Consider the following 21,326-nt stretch of genomic DNA (forward strand, 5'->3'; position numbering starts at 1 on the left):
TCTTTAGTGAAATCTAAAGTGGATTCAGTTCTTTTCAGACTACCCCACCCATCTTGTTTTGTGAACACCATCAGAACCATAACTGATTTGCTGGGGGAAAATGCAATGCCTCCAGCAGCATCGCATAAGCAGTAGTTTTCAAAGTGACTTTCCCCTCACTCACACAACTCACTTTGCTGGCTGCCTTACGCTAGTACACAAAAGCCTGTCTTTACTCTGGAGAGGGGTTGATGCCTGAAACATGAAATGTTTCTTCAGCTTCATTTCTTACTCTCAGACACACAGCATGGGTGAAAGTTTGAAAAGTTCAGATCAACAGTTACCCTTTTACAATTCATGTCATTCTTGCATCTATAAATGCATATATCTTTATGTGCATATACAGAGAAAACTGTATACATTTTCAACTTTTTATTAGTTATCAAAATGATATCCTGGATTTTTTTTTAAGCCAAGACCCAATGCTGCTGTGATAGGACAATTAACCACCGTGTGGTGAAATATTCTAGCTTTGAGGAAGAAACAGCTTTTTGCAGAGTTTAAGTCCCACAAAAATAAACTTAGGCCATTTGTTTCAGCCTCCTCTAAATATCCACACCAAACAAGAACAGTCCAGCTGTGGTAGCTGTCTCTGGCAGTGACATACTCACTCAGTTTGGCAGGTAACAAATGCTCTCAGAGGCAGCTTTCTTCTAATTCAGACTTGTTTCTCATGCAGCAGAAAACAGAGGAACCATCCTTTTGATAAAGCATATAATATATACAGACCTACAAGAATCTAGATGACTCTGTTTCCTTTCATCTTTCCTTCTTCACCTCTGAGGATTTAAATCCATCCAATTCTTCTCCCAGCAGCCAGGTGAACCACTGTTGCCAACTCTTCCGTGAAAGTCTCAGAGATTGAATTGGAGTGGTTTTATCCTTTTTTTTTTTTTTTTTCCATTAATTTTGTGCCCAGGGAATTGAAGTGCTGGCTAAAACAATGCTTTTTAACCAGGCCAACCTCCTCAAAATTGCTTGAATATGATTAGCCCCACTATGACTTTGTGTGGCTACAATCCACACACCAATTTATGTACTCAATACATATAGATTAATTTTCACTGATGCTTTATTGTATAATAATCATTGAGCCTATAAACAGGATGGGTTAAAGACAACACTGTTCATTTGTCACTAGGCCCTTCATCAAACTGAGCATCTCAAGATTACGCTTGGTATTTCCTCAGATCTGTGTAGTTCTTTGGCAGTTTCCAATGTCAGCTAGATTTGTCTTGGTGTGGTGTGATCAAGAACAAGCACAGAATGCAAGTGAGGGCTTTGCAGTCTCTCATTTGATGTTACAGTATGCTCAGTACATCTGTTAAAAACAGCATGCAACATTTTTTGAAAATGGACACCAGCCTGAAGCTATTCAAAATGCAGTAAGAGACAGGCCTGACTTCATTTAAGCCCATGTTTGAAATTATCAAAAGAGGTGCCAAGACAGATGGAGCTGGTAAGCCAGACCTGTGAGAGTTTGCAATAGGCAAACCATATTCGTACTGGATGTCAAGAGGTATTTCTAAGTAAAGCAGTCCAAGATGCTTTTAATAACAATACCTTGAATCTAAATCTCTTAGGCAGTCTGTAAAAGCTTTGGACACCAGACGTTAATAACATATTCTATGGAAACCTATATGTGAAGTATTTCTGAAGTGCTCCCTGCCTCCCAGAGAAAATATTCTAAACCCAAACGGGCTGAAATTTGTGCCTGGGTTATAAACCCTGCCTTATTCCCCTAAAACTTCTCTAAGTTCCACATCCCTTTCATGGCCTCCTCCTCCCTCCTGCTGGGTCTCCACATCAGGCAGGGCAGCTTATGGCCCCAGCTCCCTGCTTGAGGTAGGTATTTGCAATCCCCAAGCCTCCTTGCCATTAGAAAGAGGGACTAAGGATGCCCTGTGATAACGATGCCTAGCCGATGCCCCTGCTAGCTGATGCCCGCAAGCAGTTGGTACCTGCAAGTTGAAGCCTCTAACAATTAGTGATAAAAGAAGCATTCCATTATATTTTATGAGGTTGTGTTGTACCTGGTTGTGTATACCTGGAAGTCTCAAGGGCGGGAATATTAGGAAATTCTTTGACCAATGTTTAACTTTGAATTTAACAAGGCCTGAGTGATTAAAATGTACAAAGATATCCTAACCTTGAAAATAGACACATCCTGACAGAAATGCTCAAACAAGGTGGATAAGAAAGAACAGCCTGCCCGGACAACAGAGTTGGGAAACATCCAAGGAGAAGAAATTGTCCTCAAAAGACTCCCCGTAAAAGGGGAAAAGGAAATGAGGACAACTCCCAAACCAACCACCCGAGCCCCCCGTGCCTGCGTAGTGTAGTTTTGCAACACCAGCATTTTGTAAATGTAGTAGATAGGCAGAAAGGTAGAGACTTCTTGGAAAAATGTATGAATATTCACGTCTTTAAGGTACATAAAGGATGAACTTTTGTTTTAGTGTATGCTTGTTAGGTGCCCCGTGCGTCCAGCGCTGCAGTACAGAAAGCCCGCCTTCTAAAACTTCAGACTAATCCTTAGAGGGTTCTTCTGAGCCCAGGCGTACAGTCACAACACGGCAGACAGACCGCCCTGCACGTGAGAGGGGTGCAGCGCGGGGCCGGGCCCGGGGCGGAACGGTGTGGCGGCGGAACGGTGGCGGCGCCGCCGTTGCCGGGGAGCGCTCGGCTACGTGGCGCCGCCCGGAGCGAAGTCGCGTTGCACCAGGGAGCGCATGGAGCCGGCGGCCGGCCCAGCGGAGGGCAGCTGCGGCCTGGCGGGGGGCCTCTCGGCGGGCGGGCGGCAGGCGGGAGGGCCCTCGGCGGGCGGGCGGCGGGCAGGGGGCCGGGGGAGCTGGGCGGAGGGGGCTGGCGGCAACTGGATGGCGACTCACCCCACGGTAGGCCGGGGCGGAGGGCGCGGGGCTCCGCGGCCCGTCAGTACCCGGGCGCTGAGGGGCGGGGGGGTGTGGGGCGTGTGTGACCGTTTGGGCTCACAACCCTCAGTCACGGGGAGGGGGGGCCACTCTCCCGCCTTCGCCCCTTGCCCCGGCCCCTGACAGGATTCCCCACCGCCATGGTTTCGAGGGACATCTCGGGCCGGGGAAGCGAGTCGTCCCGTCCCGTCCGTCGTCCCCCGTCCCGTCGCGTCCCGTCCCGTGTGTGTCCCCCCCCCCCCTCCCGGGAAGGTGGCCCGGATTATTTGTTTCTTTATATAACTTGCTTTCTTAAGCACCAAAATAGGCAAATGTAGAAAAAAGAGCTCTTAAGGTTTTAACACAACGCGTTTTGTTATATTGGGCCTGTTGAGGGGGCTCGTCTCCCGGCCATGAGGAGCCGGTGGGGTTGTTGGGGAACGCTGGCTTTAGTTAGGGGACGAGGTTGTAAATGCCGTGATCGCAGCTGGAAAGCGCAAGCGTCTTCTTCTTCGACTCCATCTTAATTTTTGGTATAGTGAAAACATGGAGGTATTTAATTTGGCTGTCATCTTATGTTGATGTTCTGCAGCAAAAGTAGCTAAAATTCATAGCCCTTCTCCACAAAGCTAGATCTGTTCCAGAAATAGTTGCAAATCCTTATTTGTTTGTTTATATAGCTTGCTTTCTTAAGAGCCAAAATAGGCGAATGTGGAATAAAGAGCTCTTAAGATACTGTCAGAAAACAAGTCCTGCTTTTTAACTGTTGGTCCTTAAAAGTGGTTTGAGACTTCAGTGGCTCAGATGGCTGTACGGATTCTGGGTTTGGTCTGTGCATTCTTAATATAACTTCTGCTTTCCATCACCAATGTTACTTTTTGGGTTTCAGTTCACAGAAATGATGTCTCTTGATATATCTGACAGTGCTCAAATCTATTCTGCGTTTGTGGTATACCTGGACCTCTTAGAAGGTAATTCAGTGAAGTTACTGGGTAGACATCCCAACAGATGTATTCACCTTTAGGTGCTATTAAAGTTTGTGCATTAGCAGGGCCTTTCCAACAAAAGTCCTTGGCAGGTTTTTTTTAATTTAATGTAGTGATGGTTACCTAAGAAACAGACGGTATTTTGGTGCTGAAGATGTCTATCATCTGCCTACCTGGAGCCTTTACAAAATTAAGGCCCATTTTGTCCAGCAGTTACAGGTGCAGGCATTCCAGGGCACACATGAAAAAAAGCAAAAGAGGAGTAGGAAAAAGAAAAGGAGCATGGAAAGGTGAAGTTACAAGTTTAGTGGTTGTGTTCGTAATAGAGTCCTCATTTGTAAATGAATGATAAAGTGACTGATTACCATTTAGCAAATGGCTGACATAGGATGCCCTTTTCTGGAAAGGGCAGGGTCACAGTAGGAAAGAAGGTAATTTGTGAGTCTAGTGGCAATAATTATGACAATGCAGTGTAGTCTTCTGGTGCCTTGTAAGAGTGGAACAGAGTTATGTCATATATAAACCTCTGCCTGCAATTCTCCCAAGTTGGCTTTATTGAAAAGGGACCGTGCATAGGCAGGCAGCCAGCCTAATAAAAATACTTCCGTTCCTCTTGGAGGCTGGTGGTTCTCAAGGTCAGAGAAGGGAGGAAGGGGTTTTACAGGCCAGAAAGCACTGTGTCTGTTATTGTTATACCTCTGAAGAAAATGCCTCAATAGACTTCAAGAGAAGACTCCTGTAGTTCTGCAGCAAAAAACATTTATCCTTATCCCTTCAAGCAGAAGGGAAGGAACTGTGTATCATCAACAATCATGCTTTTAACACCTACTTCTTCACAGTTTAGGGTACTGATAAAGTTCAAATTTGAATTACAGTTTTATGCTGCAGATGACAAAGATGTTTTTTGTCTCCTTTTTGCCTTTTTGAAACAAAGCTTTGTCAGATCCCTATTCACCGTCAATCAGTGTAGCTCGAATCAGCAGACTAGTATGGCCCCTGTGGTTTTTTTTTTTAACAGAATTGTTTCTCAGAAGGGGCTCTTCACCATGAAATGGGGTAGTTGTCTCACATGGGAAATGTCCTGCGAGGAGAGGGAGGAAAAACACAAACTAAGATGTTAAATACCAGGTTTGATATTTAAATGATTAAAACTTGTGTTTTGTGTTCTGTTCCTTCTCATTGATGATGCACCTTTCTAGGGAGAAACTGGCATGAAGTGAAGCATGTTGGAGTAGCAGAACTGCAACTCGTGTGTTTGCACGCACGTGAAAGAGAACAGGACAGTCTCCAAGTGATGGTGCCAGTACCTGTGCACATATCATTAAGCCACGAGAGGTGAGGATGTGATCAGTGTTTGGCTTGTGCTACCAATAAGAGAAAATGAAGAACAGCTCTATTTAACTCTATTTAACAGGCTGCTGATGACTTGGTCAAGAGGGGAAAGGGGAGCAAAAGGAGTATCAGAGGAAAGCAATATCTGAGCCTGTGAGCAGTTATTTTGGGTGCTGCAATCATACATGCAAAGTTGAGATTTCTTCAGTTTTCTGAGCTGAAACAGTCTCTGCTTTTCCCTCTCTGAAAGTGGTATGCCTTTGATGTCAGCTTCCCACAGCAGGTGATTCCTTCTGCTGATAAACACTTCGTATTGTTCAGAAGTTGCATATGCTCTAGGAGATAACAATGGATATCAAGAGTATGTGTTTGAGAGACCAGGTTAGAATACAAGACCATCACAGCTTATGTTTTGAACATTCTTGTGCTGCTTTTTTTTAGTCTGGGAAATCTAGCAATACTGTTTGTGTCACTGGGCTTTAAAGTACCTAAGAGGAAAGAAATTCTCTCGGACCTGTCTAAGAATAGACTTTTATTGTCAAAACTATGAATAAGCTTGGTGGTTTTGGTTTGGTCTGGTTTACTTTTTGTTTTGAAAGTGTAATATCGCTACTTTCAACTGGAAATTCCTCTTACTTACCCGGAGTCTAATGTGTAACTATCCCTTGAGCTGTGATTTTGACTTACTTTCCTTACACATGCAAGACTAAGTAATTCTCCAGTGAAGGACAACACAGCTATGACTTTGTGATATTACAGATATTTGCAGCCTAGTGAAATTCCTCTTCAGTAATTTTACAGTATATTTTAACTGGCCCTTAGAGCAGCCTCAAATAAACAGTATGATTTATTCTTTGATAATGGCTGCCTTCTCTTGCTGGTATTTGCCATTCTTTCCTGTGATGCCTCTGAAGACCTGAACTATTTCAGCTGCATCATACCGTAGAACGTTTTTCATTTTCTTCAGTTCCTACTCTTGCTAGGAGTGTGTGCTCAGGGCTGGCTTTACAGATCTTGCTAGTGTTTGCTGTTTCCTCTTGCTTTGTGGGCAGCAGCTTGACACAGTAGTAGGCAGCACTTAGCAGATGTGTGTGTGCTCTAGGAATGATTTTTTTAGACATACTACGGTTTTTGCTTTTTTTTTTTTGTTGTTTTAGAAGTGACAGATTGGTCTCTTGCAAAGAGACTTCCATCTTAATTCTGCTATGTGTTTTCCTAAGAGTGTATTTGTGAGGGGGAAGAATATGACCTCCTAGATATTGATGGATTTGAGTACTATTTACATGCTGAAAAGGTCTTCCATTTGCAAATATTGGTCAATTGCTCTCACAGGCTTGGTCTTCCAGAGAAATAGGATGTGATCTCCACAACAGAGGAAAGCTGCTCAGAGATGTTGCAGGATGAAATGCTGAGTGTCATTCGGCCTCAGTGCAAGAAGCAGGTTACTGTATGTGTGTGAAAGGAACACTGCTGTTCATAGCTCAAAATAGATTTTAGGTGGGAGAAGAAGGATATGGGATCTTGGAGAAATTACACCTTCATACTGAGTCATTGTGCTTGATTAATGTAGTAGGTTTCCATCTAGGTTGGAAGCTGATTCCTGGCATTGGATCAATGCCAGCAAGTATGTTCTAATTGGCTTTTAATGACAGTGAGATATTGCACTGCATGTATGTCCTATCTTTTACTGTTTCATTGGAGCTTTTCATTTGGAGCCTCTGAACTTGTTTGTACTGTGGTGATACTGTTTGCTCTGCTTCTGGCACCAGTGCGGATGGAATCCATTACTGGAAGGATGTGTGTTAGAGAAGCAAAGAGTGAATGCGTCACATTGATTAAAAGTACAGTGTGTGACTAGGTTTTGCTACAGAGCGACTACACAGAGCATATTGTTGATAAAATGAGCTGAATACTGGGCTGTAATGCCCGATGAGTCTGTTAAAGCCTATATGTGCTCGGTACCCATAGATGGTGTCAGGCAGGAAGATCGTATATGCTTGTATTTGTGTTATTGAACGTGCATGTGCATATGTATGCTTGGCATTTCATTAACAGGTCGCCGCTGGTCAGAGGGGCCTGGCCCTTTTAGAGAAAGGATGCTGTCGACTGTTGGGCTCCTTTGCTGGAACAGTAGACAAAAAACAGGGGGTATAGACAGTAACTGTAGCTCAAAGCTACGTAGTGTGGAGGGAGGCCATGAAAAAAGCATCCTACAGAAGGAGTTGGAAACAGTATCATGGTATCACTGGCTCTTTGTTCTGACAGTGATGAATATTTTGTTGTGATTGTTGATAGCAGGAGGCTTGTTAGGTATCTGATGTCTTAAATGATATATTCTCACTTGACTTATGAAGCTATAGGTAGACAGGGAAGCTTTTGTACTTAGCTACTTTGACGTTTTGTTCAAATCAGTGCTTTGGGTTTTTTAGTTACCTGCTAAAGGCAGAGGAAGAGGTACCAGTACAAATGACTGCAGCTCACTTAGAGTTTAAAGTAAACCACTGGAGGGGCTTGGGAAGGTGGAAACTTTCTGTCCTCCTTGCTGGGCCTGGAAATGTGCTAACTGCAAAAGCAGCTAGCAAATGGCAGAATTTATGGGCAGCCATCCCTTGCTTAACCAGTAAGGCCTGGATGGGAGCTGCAGGGGTGGTTTTCCTCTCAAAGCCAAGCTCTGCCTTCCCAGGTGTCTCATGAAGATTCCTGCTTGGCTGATGCTCAGAGGAGTGTGTCCTTAAAAGGCCGTAGTAAAGTTGCTGTGGAAATTACCAGCAAGACACTTAAGCAAATGATAAATATGAACGCCCTACCAAAAAAAAAAAAATCTGATCAATGTTCTTCAGCCTGTTCTAAGATTTTATCATGTCTGGTTCATGCATGACAGTTAACTGCTTAAGGCAAAAGCTGTTCTGCTTACTAAACTCACTGTCCACTTCTACAAACAGCTTGATGGAAGCTGATAATCCCGCCCTGGCAGTGTAAGGCTGCACAGTAACTCACTGAATCGCAAAATTACAGGGTCCGGAGCAAAGTGACCACCAATGCAAATGGTAGCCTCATACAGTCCGAGGAGTGGCTTTGTGCTGCGCATACATGCTTTTAAAATGAAGATGGCTGAATCTTCTGTGAGTAAAGACCTGGAGAATAAGATGCAACTTATATCTGTCTTGGACCACTCTCAACTTCACACAGCTGTCTGAGGTTTGGAGAACCATGTGTTTGTGCACCTTTGAATAGAGCAGCGATTCATGCTCGCGGGACGAATTCATAGGTCCATCAGCTGGGCTGTGTTTGCTGTTCACTGCTGCAGACAACCTCTTAGTGCACACCAAGTACTCACTGTCAGTACATTCCAGAATTGTGGCTCCCTAAAGGGGATGAAGCAGTTAAATACAGGTAGTCCTGTTTCAGAGCTGGCAGAAATGACTTGCATAAACCAAGCTCAGCAAGTGTCGGAGAGCTCACAGTGTTGACAGCTGGATTTTCCTATATAATGTTGAAAGCCTTGATCCCTCCAAGGACCAGGGAGTTAGATGCTGGATCTAATGGAACTACGTGCTGTCTGTCCTAGACAAATAACATTGCCTAAGCAAAATTTTAGTAATAAACCATCAGATTAAATGATATATTATTGCCCTGTTTGTTTTTTGTATGCAAGTGTTGGAAATGAAGGATGAAGTCAGTTGCATGAGGTTATGGAGACTGCAAAGTTTGGTTTAGGCTAGGAGGGAAAGGGTTATTTTCTCAAAATGGTAACTTAATTTTGGAGAAAGAATACGTAAATGTTTTATTTTAAAGCTGATAAACATCCTTAGAAGCAAATCTGAGGACTGAAAGCAATTTATCCTCTTCTAAATCTGCAGTTTGTGAAATAGGTCTTCCTCTAATCTGAAGTGGGTTTGCTTGTAAGAAGCACTGTTGTTTTAAATTCACTGGAAGTGTGGCATGCTCCTTACCTCGCATCCTCTTCATAGTTTTGTCAGTAGCTCTTCTGGTATAAGGGTTATTTGATTTTACTTATACATTAAATCACACATTAAAAACATATTTAAAGGCTTCTAAATGCAAACTCTTTATTAATAGTTTAAAAGTGATTGATGTGGCTCATACAGCTGAGTTGGTTATGCAGTACTATGACTGAATGTCCTGTAGTTGGTGTATCTTGTAGAACTTAGTTGAATTGTGATTCCTCCCTTTTGCATACCTTGTCTTGTTTTCTCTTTTGACTTTCATGGAAAAAAATGGCTTTATATTCCTTGGGGTTTCAGTTCATTTTCATGACCAGTGAGTCATGTTGTGGGTTTTTTTGAGGGTTTTTTTGGTGTTTTGTTTTGTTTTGTTTTGTTTTTTTCCATTATAAAAACATGAGTTTCTTCTAGCATCCCATGTTCCTGTAGTTTGGAAACAAATCCCAAGAAATAGTGGTGTCCATTTACACCTTCTTCCACCACTACCGCGTGCTTCTTGCCATACATTTCAAGGCACTAAGTTAACCTAGCTGCAGGGAAGACAGCAATGTCTGGAGCAGCGTTTTTGATGGTGAGCCATGCTGTGCAGTTTTTGTAGTGCTGGCTGAAGTCGAGGTATTGTGCTTTACAGAAGGTTTCCTCTGCCATGGTTCTCTTGTCAGGGGGCCTGTCTGAACGAGTCTGGTACAATGGCGCACTCCAATGCACAGAGTAATCATCTCTGTGTAGTGGTACAGAGACCAATTTGTGTTGCCTCTCCAGCCCTGCCTTGCATGGAGGGGAGGGAGCTGTTCAGGCTGGCCAAGCCTGCAATGAATTATTCATCCAAGTATAAAGGGCAGATTGAAAGCCTTTGGCTTTTATGGTAGGGAAGGCAGTAGTTCCATTTCAGCTCAATGGAGCACTATGCAACCGCCATAAAACTACTCTCACTGGTTTTGCTGCTTCTCAGAGGTACTGGCATGGGATATATCACTGAAGTACTCTTTTGCTCAACACAAAACTTTCTGCCCATTCATCTTTCCCTTATGATTCTGTTTTCTTTTAGTTTTTGGGCAGTCAGTTAAAACCTCGAGCTACATTTGCCTGAAGTTCACCAGTCATATGGCATTTTCTTTCTCTGTAGCAAAAAGGCCGATGTTATTTCATTAGGAGCAGATCATTAGGAATGGCAGTACAGATTTCTCATGTGTGTTGAAGTTCTACCTTGTATAAAAGTCTTTTAATAAAAAATTCAGATGGGGGAAAGATGGAAAATTTCCCTCTTCTTTTGTATGGATTTGTTTTGTTTTGCTTTGTTTTTAAACTATTAATTGCAACAGCAGTAGAAGACCAGATAAGTTCACTGTCATCTTTTAATAGTAGCAGCAGTAAAAGCAGATGCAAGATGGCATTCATAGTGCTGTTATATTAGCTGCAGTGGTCCTTGCATGATGCTAAATAAACTAAACCTGCTCTTACAACTAATTCTTTGGTAGAAAAAAGCAATCCCAACTGACTTTAATTTGTAGGTGTCTAGAAAGCCCTTTCTAAAGCCCTTTTTCTGATGCAAAGTGCTTTAGAAATGCCAGTTCTTTACTTTTGTATGTGTCTCCTTCAGTGTTTGAGATTAAATCATTTTCATCTCCTGCAATGTAAATAAAGTGAGTGTGAGTTTGTTTCCTAGGTGGAAATTGAGGGCTTCATCCTACTTGTGTTTGTATTGGTGGGAGCAGATTGTGGGTTGCAGTGAACATGCAGACACCATCAGTTTTTAGAGATGGGTTTTCAAGCTATTCTGAAAACTTTGGACTGTATGATCTGCAATAGAGGAGAATTCTTATTCACAAAAATATTTGCTTATATTCTATTTATGGGACTTTAAACTTTCCAGTGTTTCTTTTGGTGTCTGTATTCCCCTAGCTTATTTATGCTCTTTTCCTTTCACAGTGCATTTGTACCTTTTTGTGTGGGAAACCTAAAGCTTCCCTGTTGCCTGTTTTAATACTGGATGTTTTTTCTTCATGAGAAGGGGGAGAGAAGGGAAATGAGAGGTTGCAGGATATTTTAACTCATAGACTTCCCACTGTGCATGCAGCAGTGCACACACACATGATTGTTCTGTGAGCTCTCTTGGGGCCCTATATGCCTTTTATTTTTTACTAGGTAGTCATTGGCATAAATCCTGAGAAGGCAGCATGTGTAGTCTTGGCTGTCCCTGATCTTCCTACTTGGGCTGAGCCTGTGCGTGAGCAAGTCAGAGGTGATGAACAAGGGAGAGCCTGGGAGTGAACGTGTACTAAGGGGATTGTGCTGTAGAGGGTCCTTCAGGAGATGACAGAGTGACATGGTGTCTTCTTCCAACATAGGCTCTACATCAGGCTGTACTGAAAACATGCTAAGCTTTTATTCAGACACTGCAGAATGGTATTAACTGTTTCTCAACTGCACCTTTTCTCTACATTGTGCCTAAAACTTGATGTCTGGCCAGTGGAGTGGGCATACCTGAATGCCTGTTGAAAAGGAGGAACCAGGTAGAGCCAGTCCATGCCAGATGCTCGACACCACAGCTTCTGTGGGGTTCACGCTGTCGGAACATGGCCTGTAAAGGCTGGGGAACCAAACCAGAGTTGTTGTGGACCCCTTGGTATGAGTGGGAACAGTGTTTACAGAATGTGTTCTAACAGTTGTGACTCTTGAGGAAAAGACTGGTCTGAATGCTGGTGAATGAAGGTTGACAAGACTGTTGGTGGAGTGTGCCAAAGTACTGGATGTATTGAATTCCCCTGTCTTGGAGGCTTCTAATATTTGACACTTTCAGAAACTTTCATGAAATTCACATTTGCTTAAGCAAAAGCCATCTTTTATAGCCAACATCACTTCTATGGTGTAGCAGATGTACTGGCCATTAAGGAGCTTATCTGCAACCATTAACTTAGTAAATGAAGTCAGCTAGTTCTATTGGGGGGAGGTGTTAGCATAGGGGCTTCTTGTTTAGGACCTCATTTTAGTCATTGAACACAGCTGTTGTGTGAAATGGGCAGACTAGAGGGCTGTATCTGTTCAAATAAAGCTTCTTGTCTTGTTTAGGAGGTCACGCATGAATTCCTTTGCATTTTAGAAGGCCAAGAACACTTCTTGCCTTTTTTTTTTTTTTCTCCAATAGACAGTGTTATATACATCAAGCAGATTAAAAAAACCCTATACCTTTCCTGCAATATTTCACCTTTCTGTTTGTGGCAGGTAGCAAGTTTGATGACATCAGCATAAACCCAGATGTTCTCTGACTCCTTCTTTGAAATGTCCACTGCTGCGGAGAAACTTTGTGAACATGCTGGATGCAGAGACTTAATAGTGATGCCTTCAGGGGAGGAGAGGAAACACAGGCGTCTGATACAGGCTTCCTGAATTCCAAAGCTTATCCTTTTAAAAGATACCCTCTCGCTAATCTGCAGATGTGCTGCGTTGCATTATGGCTAGTTGTGGTATATATGAATGAGAGCTCTTGTTTTGGGGCTGCCTGTGTTGAGAAAAAGGGGGAGAGGAGAATCTTGCATTTGCAGCTGTAATTCTTTACAGCAGTGGAGGCTGGCTCCCCATGTGCAGTAGAAAGCATTGGGCTCTGTGGGTGGCAGTGTTAGCAGATCATCCTGAGGCATCAGTCTCCTCAGAAGTAAGTCAGGGATGCAAAGAAGTGTCAGTAATCTGTTGTCAGGACCTGGCCACCTTTGGGATCATGGTGCAGCTTCTAAGTCTTAAATTCTAAGGGGGAGCGGGGGGGAGAAAGGTAGAAAGGTTCAGATGTCTCTGCTTGACACATAAGAAGAAATCATGAGTGATGGGAGATCTAGATCTAAGGCCTCACTGTTAACATCTATCTCCCTAATAGACTAGGAGGAGAAATGGTGAGAGTTGCTAAAGAAAATATGAAGGAGCTTCTGCCCTGGCTGACAGGTGAATACAGGCCACTGCCTGAGTCTGCTTCCAAATAGGAGGGACTGTCCACACTCAACACAAGTTTGGTTTCTTTGATTCCCAAAATAACTCTCCCAGGTAGCTGTGCCCTTTTATTTGGCTTTCTATTGTTATTTCTATTCCACATTCCCAGGAGAAAGAGAGAGATTAATATCCACCACTTCATAAAAGCCACTGTAGTTCTTTCCTCACTGGCTCTCTGTCAGTAGCCTGGTCTCACCATTGGCAACTTACTCAGAGCTTCCTCCAGACACCAGCTACCGAGGTGTGATAAGTAGGTTCTTGCTCTGTGGATGTGTAGCATGTCTGGAAGGACATCTGCAATCCTTTCCCAGGCCCTCGTCACTCACCAGAGCCATGGCAAGGCACTGTGGTACTGGAGGTACCCTAAGGAGGAGCTGGAAGTGACAAGACCAGGAGGTGCCCAGCATCAGCACAGCTTCACCGCTGCACCTTAGACGTTTTGTTTGTCCTTGCTTACTGCAGTCCTGGTGCCTACTTGTGCACCTGTGATTCACTTGCCATTCACTGCTGCAACTCCAGCAGGCACATCACCTCTCTCACTGGGAGGCCTTACTGTATTTGAGGCATTGCTCATAGTGGGATGCATTTCTTTCTTGTTGCAGGGCTCCTCCATCTGTGAATTACCCACAGCTTTGGAAGGCAGGCTTGCGTTCATGCTCTCCTTAATACCCATGGTGCAGTTAGAGTTTCCGTAGCAAGGCCCTGAGCCTGAGGCACCTGCCAAGAAAACGTGCAGACAAAGCAGTGGCAGGGAGCAGAAAAGTTAATGTCACATTGCTTGAAACATGAGTCTTTTGCAGGTGTCTCTCTTCTGCTAGTGGCCAGTACAGTATTTCTTTGCTTATTTGTTCTCTTGTTACAAAATGTGCTGCTGATGGTAGGAGGACCAGAATATGGCTTTTCACAGCTCTGTTTCATGAATGACTGTGTTGTGTTGCTTTGCCTTGCATTATATATGGGCCAGGAGAGAAAGCAAAAGATAAGGCACTACTGAATTTAGCCGAGTTGAATTATGAACAGTTTAGAACACAGATGGATACTTAAGAGGGTCATGGGCTTAATAGCGCAGGCTTTCCAGGCTGCTGCTTATTCACTGCCACTTTCCATTTGGCTTTTATTAAGGGATCAAAGAGGTTTGGAAGGAAGATGATGATTAAAGTTTGAAAGCTGATGCATTTAGAAAGAGCCTTATTTTCAACTACAGTGCCCAGCTTCAGAAATGCATGTTTTCTGGGGAATGAGATCTTGGGGGCGCATGAAGCGAGGGGCGACTTTTCACACTGCATGGCTGACCTCTCCCCAGAGCGTAACCTGTCCTGGCAGTCCCAGATGAGCTGTCTTGCACCCGACCTTTAGGTGGAGGAGAAGGCTCCCTGTGGAAGTGCTCACTCTGGGGATTGTTGTGGTTCTGCCCCTGGGCCCTGCACTCCTTTACTTGCTTCCCAGTCAGAACAGTAATACAGGGACTCCAGGCATCAGTGTCCTCAGCTCTGAACTGGAAAGCAGTTGGCGTGTTATTCTTCAAATAAGATGAACAGGAACAATTGCATAACTTTGTCTTGAATTTTTAAGGAAATTATTATTTGTGCTGACTGTCTTGAACATTAGTCTTGTGGCTTCTAGTCTAGACAGGGAGGTAGAGAAACCTGGCTCCGGTTCCTGGGTCTCACAGAGAACTATAGCACAGACTGGAAGATTTGTCTCTACAAATGGAACAAGTCTTAATTATTTTGCTCTCTAATTGAACACCATGTGTAATTCAATTGGATTTTCTTTTTAATCTAATGAAAACAAGGCCATGAGAGATTGCCATGTTATGATTGTGATAGTTGAAGGATGGTTGGGGCATATGCAGACTAGCACACCTAAGCAAAGCTTAGAAGCATGTGTTGAGCCATTTCCAGCAGAGCTGTATGTAACTGAGTATATTTTGATAAGATCCTTTTATTACTTGATTTTTTTGCTTGATTATACAACTTTTATTAGAACAGATATTATACTTCCTTTAGGGAAGACAAATTTGCAGAATAAAACTAGGCTGAATAAAAAGAGCAACGGTGCACTTCTGCCTTTGTGCCATAGTCAGGTGGTTGTGAACTCCTTTCTAACTGATTGTTTCCTCTTCTAGGATAAGAGAAATCATGAAGAAAGCATCTCTCCCACAAGATGATCCCGACACCCCGCTGTCAGTTACCTTGGCCATAGTTGAGTCAGATTCCACAGTAGTCTACTATAAAATGACTGATGGCTTTGTAACACCAGATCCTCCTGATGATACTGAAGATGTGGACAATAAACAGTGGAGAAAGAAAAGAAAGAAGCTTTTCAAATGATTAAGACAAATGGACTTTTCTTGAACTACTGTCCTCAAACCTAAACAAATCCAGGAACTTATTTACTTATGTAAGTAGTGTGCTAAAGCCTGCCTTCTGCATATCAAGCATCTGTTCAGGGTGGACAAAAGCTTGTGCAGCTGCACTGTAATGAAATGCCATTTGAAGTATGAAATGGGTCATGCTTTGAGACAGATTGTGCCTGACTAATAAATATACTTCTGAAATGTTTCCAAAGCTAGTCTCTCCTTTGTATCTGGTCAGGTACATAACAGAATAAATGCATCCTTACCCATATTGTGAATATTGGTTGAAGGTAAATCTTAAGGCTTTCTGGCAGGAGTACTGATACTGTTTAAAGGCTTTGTAGTTTACAGAGTGTCTTTGTTTTAATACTGTCAGAAGCACTGATGCTACCTCCTGGGTTACATTTCTGAACGCCTGCCTTTCCCTTGCTTTTGGTAAGAAACCTTTTCCACAGAAATACATTATTTTAAATTTTTCCCTGCTATAGTAGAGTCTATAGTAATACCAGAGGCCACTAGAACAAAGCATAGACTAGTAAAGATAGCTCTCTGGATCTGCCTGATGAACCTCTGAGCAGAGGCTGGCCCTTCCTGCGGAGGTGGGTTATGAGGGACCAAGCACACCCGCAGGTGTTGGCCCAGGGCAGCATTACCCCCGTAGCTGAATGCACACCATGCTAAAGGTCACAATCCAGAAATGCCACCGGGCACCCGTTCCACACAACATGGTGCTGGACGACTGCCTGAGAACCCAGGGTGCCTTGTATCTGCATCCCAGTGCAACCAAGCTCTCTGAATGGTGACCTGCCTTCTCTTGGGTTTCTTGTCTATAAAATAGCTTCACTCTGCTTTTTGTGCTTTGCCATGATGTTAGGTTTAAAGCTCTCTGAAGAGGAGCATGACAACAGGGCATGTTTTTATCTGTCACCAAAGTATATCACTTTCTATGCTATGAGTGGACACTAGTTATCTGCTTCATGCAGCTAGCAGGTTTCTAAACTCATTGTAATTTCCAGGATTTCTTTTTTTTTGGACATAGCTTCTGCTTGTTAAACTGGCTGCCCAAGAGATGTTTCAGTTAGGAGTAAATTAAGGAAAAAAACTGACTTTCAGTTTCTTCTATGGGAATTTTCCATGTCTTTCACATAGAAATCTTCTTCAGGTTAAACTTAGAGTTTCTTGGCAATCAAATAGCATCCCAGAAGCAGCTTCTTGAGTACAAAAATGTCCGTATGACATTTGTGTGGCCAAGGACCACACATTCAAAGTTTGAAGCATAAGAACTCTTTTTTTTGCATGGGTATAAGAATGGGAGAGAGTCCAAAAAAACAAGCTGGAAATGAAAGACCATTTAAGCTTTACTATCCCTATGACTAGAGTGGATGTTTCTATGGTTGTGGAGTTTGAACCTAGTACAGCCAATTCTGCTGGGAGGCAGAATGGTCTAGCAGAGAGAGCCCAGGGCAGGAAGGCCCTCACACTCCATGGGGTGTTGGGCATTGTGTTTGGGTGTTGATCCTGCAAGTGTTTCACAGGTGCCTGGTCTGGGCAAGGGAGCCAACTGCTTTTCTGGCTTCTTGGCTTCTTCAGACTTCAGCCCTCTTGGGGTGTTCCAGGGCTTGCAGCACACACTTGCCCCTCCCAGCTTTGACAACAAACTCTGAGGAGAAGGGTGCACTGTTACCCAGAGCTCTTCATGGCACCTTCGGGCAAAGAGAACATTTTTTTATTGGCTTTGCCACTAGCACCATCACCCAGGGGGACCATGCTGACTTGGGGAACTTGTTACCCTATGAGGCACAGGCTGCTGTGGGTGCCCGGGTGCCTTGCTGAGCCCATCACAGCCTCACTAGTGCAGGAAGCTACTCCGAGTATGTGAGCAGCAACACTCTGATACTGTCCCTTGTGCCAGTGCTATTTTTTTAATCTTTTTATTGGTAGTATTTCTTACTGCTGTAATTACAACTAGCTCCTCAGATGTGAGCTGTTGTTCACTGAGGTGGGAGCTTTGGCAGCTGATACCAGCTCAGAAAGGTTTGCTGCTGGCAGTTTTTGTTTCCAGCTATTAACCTGATCCTGCACAGACTGAGTTTGGATGGGTTACAGCTCTATGGATGTGTACGCTGATCAGTCAGGGTAATTGGACCTGCTCTCTGTGTTTTGATGCAGTCAGAAACAAAATGGTTGCTTTTTTTCCATACAGCAAGGGGAGACCGTGGGTCTGTGGGCTTCAGTCATGGAGAAAGGCAAAGAAAAATTCTCTTTCTCGGCCTTGCTCCCCTCATGGAGAAAGAACGTCATTTTATTTTGGTCCAATGCCATACTGCCTTAAAAGGGTACCTGTGTGCTGACTCCCAACATGCTGTGTTTGACCTTAACATTGATATTTCTTGTACTCTACTGCTTATTCCATCAAGTAAATCTTACACTTTGCTAGGCTACATACCACGAGGTAAATTGTCCTTGTTATAAGCTGTTAACTACTTCAGCCCCAGTGTGAGTATGTGCTGGAAAAGAGCTGGTCTTGTGTGAGGAAGGCTGTAACATGCTACACATTGCAGGATTTATATTTAAGCGACACACACTTAACCCCAAAAGCAAATTCATTTACGTTTGCTTCAGTTTCTATGAAGTATTGCTGTTTTGCAGTTTGCTACATGACTGATGCTTTAGCCTTAATTTTATTATTTCTATGCACAGAAAGAGGAGCATAACTTTAGCCTCCTTTTCTATATGCTGCAAACTGCTTACCCAGTCTTCAGAAACTGAGTGGAGAAACTGTGTCTGGAGCCTTTGATTTCTGCCATGTGTCCCACTGAGAAATGATTATACAGGCCTTTTTCCAGCCTCCTTAGATTGTGATGGAGTTTTATTTCTGAGGAAAAAAAAAAAGGAATGTCACTGCACTGTTTGTGCCATATGTATTACAATGTAAACAAGGGGATGTTAAATAAGTTCAGAGCCAGCTGTGCTGTTCCTTTACATTCCACTGAAGTATTTCTCTGTATTGAGTCAACAGCACAGAGACCAGAGCTTCTAGTGTTCCAGGCACTGAACAAAGATGGAAGAGACTTCCCTTGGAAGTGTATCAGTTCAGAGCAGTAGTGCATTAACATTCCTAAATCCATAGTATCTTGGTGCTGTGCCTAGTCTTCAAACTTCTGCTTTAAGTGTTTGCGAGACATCTGTGGAAGCGTGAGCCATGACATCTGGCCTTGACGCCTTTGCAAATTCATCTCTTACTTCAGCCCAGAAGATTTTACAGGCTACATCTTGCCATCTTTTAAAGGTTTTTTCCAAGCACAGCTTGATTTGTTTTACGGATCACCCCTGACCAACAGAAGGTATGTTTTAAAATCTTAAGAGTATCATTTTCAAGTCTTTTCTCTCTCCAGAGAGATATTTGCATTGTAGCTTCCCCACCGAGTAAAGAATGATAGAAAAGCAAAGAGATTTTGGTATGGATTTGATGGTGAGACTCGATGCCCATTTGCGTGAGTGAGTGTCCACTTTGGTTTATGCAAACTGTTTCCTTGAGGCATTACTGGTACTGTCACCCGAACTGTCCTGTATTCAGCCTGACTGCAACGCATGCAGAACATTTTATGTGAAAAAACACAGCTCAAGAAGGAGAGAGCCTTGTCAGATGCATAAAGAGGAGCTGTGGTAGCAAGAAGAGGCCAAGAAACGTGCACTGCAGCAGACAGCTGCTGAAAGTGAGCAACTACTACCACAACTTTCCCCTTCACCACACTGAATAAGCAGAAGCGCGTGTGTATGTTTGGGCAGCAGCTCCTCCCGTTGGAGTCACCTACACCATTGTGTGTAAGCTGTGTGTGAGCTCAGCGTGGAGCAGCTGGGCGAGCAAAGGACGCAAGAGCATCGGCTTGTGGCCCATGCCGGCGTGGCAGCGATGCTGTCCCCGGCAGTGCTTAAGCTGTGCAGTTTCTAAGCCACACCCTAAGCAGGATCCTGTCCCCTACAGAATGGCTCTCAGCATCCCTACGAAACAGTTCTGTTTTTCAGAAATCACTAGAAGAAAGACACGGTCTCCTCTTGTAACTTGTTCTCAAGCTGGGCAAGGTTTTCCACAGGATCTTTTGCTTGGACTCGACATTGAAATATCAACAACGTTACTAAAGCCAAGTGATCTTAAACTTTCCTCTTTTTTGGGTCAGCAAGACAACAAAGCTTTTTTGTTTAAACCAATTTTTTTTCCTAATAAACAGTCATATGAATTTATTAATCATCCTACTAGTATTGCAGGTCTGTAAGAACTACATGTTTAATAGGTTGCCCCAGTAGTTTTTAGGAATCTAAACTCTTACCAGCTAGCCTGTAAGTCCTGCTCTATACAAGTGGGTTTATTGTCCTCTCCTCTAGTTCTCCAGGGATGTTTCAGTCCTCCATTATAATCCAGTAGTTTAAAACTTCCCTAAATCAGTAGCCAAAACAATCCGATATAAATTCAGGCCCTACTAACTGAATGTTCTCAAGCTGAATAGCCTTTCACCTCTGCTTTTCTTACTGCTATTCTACTTGCATTTTAATTGTCCCATCAACTTTGCAAGGCTGAAGCAATAGTGTTGAACTCTCCAGCCCTTCCAATCCCTCCCATTAAGAGAATTAAGCTTTTCTTCATCTCCACCCTGTTTTGCTTTTTCAACAGTTTTCTTACTGCCTTTCATTTTGCTGCATCACACCTCAGGACACCGTGATTTTGCAGGACTGGGAGGAATTTGGTGCATCCCCGGTGCAGATCCTGTTTCAGCACCTGCATCTACAGCCGATACCCAGGAGGTGCAGCAACACCAGCCAGGGTTGCAAAGAATCTCAGCCTATATCAACCAACAGCAAACTGCCACACTGGCAAGTAACCCCTATGCAGGAAGATAATTATGAGCAATTAGGGTTTTCTGACTCCTCAAAAATAGCTGCAGCTGCACCTCATATTTCAGAGTATCCCAGGGAGTCAATTGCTTTTCCATTTTCTTTCCCTCATTTCTCAGATGCTCCCACTTTGGTGGCACCATGAGCTTGAGGAACCCCAGATTACCTACCTTCAGCAAACCTGACTGACAGCCTATTTGCTGGGGTGAATTGAACTCTCCCAGCTTCTGACTAACTACATGCTGTGTGTTGTGTTCTCAGCACCTAACTGACATCATTTATTGCCCTGATGGTTTATCATCTCATCAATCATTCTTTGCATCCCCACCTAGCTACAAGTGTCTCCCCACGTTTCTTGTCTGACCACCAAGATCAGTTTGCCAAACCTGGTTAGGGTTGGAAGGGACCTTAAAGAACATCTAGTTCCAACCCCCTGCCACAGGTAGGGACACCTTCCACTAGCCCAGGTTGCTCAAAGCCCTGTCCAACCTGGCCTTGAACACTGCCAGGGAGGGGGCAGCCACAGCTTCTCTGGGCAACCTGTACCAGTGCCTCACCACTCTCACAGTAAGGAATTTCTTCCTTATTTCTAATCTAAATCTCCCCTCTGTCAGTTTAAAACCATTACTCCTTGTCCTATCCCTACCCTCCCCGATCAAGAGTCCCTCCCCATCTTTCCTGTAGCCCCTTTATATACTGGGAGGCCACTCGAAGGTCTCCCTGGAACCTTCTCTTCTCCAGCTGAAGCCCCCCAGCTCTCTCAGCCTGTCCTCACAGCGGAGCTGCTCCAGCTCCCTCATCACCTTTGTGGTCTCCTCTGGCCCTGCTCGAGCAGGTCCGTGTCCTTCCGATGTTGGTGCCCCTA

General features: G+C 43.8%; 1 protein-coding gene across 3 annotated transcripts; it reads left to right on the forward strand.

The window, feature by feature from the left end:
• Positions 1-2,852: 2,852 nt before the first annotated feature.
• On the forward strand, positions 2,853-15,770 carry TSEN15 (tRNA splicing endonuclease subunit 15). Of its 3 annotated transcripts, none has more exons than XM_074908303.1 (4): positions 2,853-2,936; positions 3,841-3,922; positions 5,137-5,272; positions 15,341-15,770. In XM_074908303.1, the coding sequence occupies exons 1-4, from the start codon at positions 2,919-2,921 to the stop codon at positions 15,543-15,545; spliced, it is 441 nt and encodes a 146-aa protein (XP_074764404.1). In that variant the 5' UTR covers positions 2,853-2,918; the 3' UTR covers positions 15,546-15,770. The 3 variants fall into 3 exon arrangements, with proteins under 3 accessions (XP_074764404.1, XP_074764405.1, XP_074764403.1); XM_074908304.1 differs by lacking the exon at positions 2,853-2,936 and adding an exon at positions 3,040-3,503; XM_074908302.1 differs by lacking the exon at positions 2,853-2,936 and having other exon boundaries at positions 3,043-3,922.
• Positions 15,771-21,326: the final 5,556 nt, after the last annotated feature.

This window comes from Athene noctua, chromosome 5 (genome assembly GCF_965140245.1).
Source record: "Athene noctua chromosome 5, bAthNoc1.hap1.1, whole genome shotgun sequence".
Classification (NCBI taxonomy): Eukaryota; Metazoa; Chordata; class Aves; order Strigiformes; family Strigidae; genus Athene; species Athene noctua.

Excerpts from the sequence above, each read along its gene's own strand:
- TSEN15 (XM_074908302.1), top strand. The coding sequence starts at position 3,820 with ATGTTACTTTTTGGGTTTCAGTTCACAGAAATGATGTCTCTTGATATA. Across the intron at positions 3,923-5,136 it reads ATACCTGGACCTCTTAGAAG|GGAGAAACTGGCATGAAGTG; the intron begins GTAATTCAGTGA and ends GCACCTTTCTAG. Across the intron at positions 5,273-15,340 it reads ATATCATTAAGCCACGAGAG|GATAAGAGAAATCATGAAGA; the intron begins GTGAGGATGTGA and ends TTCCTCTTCTAG.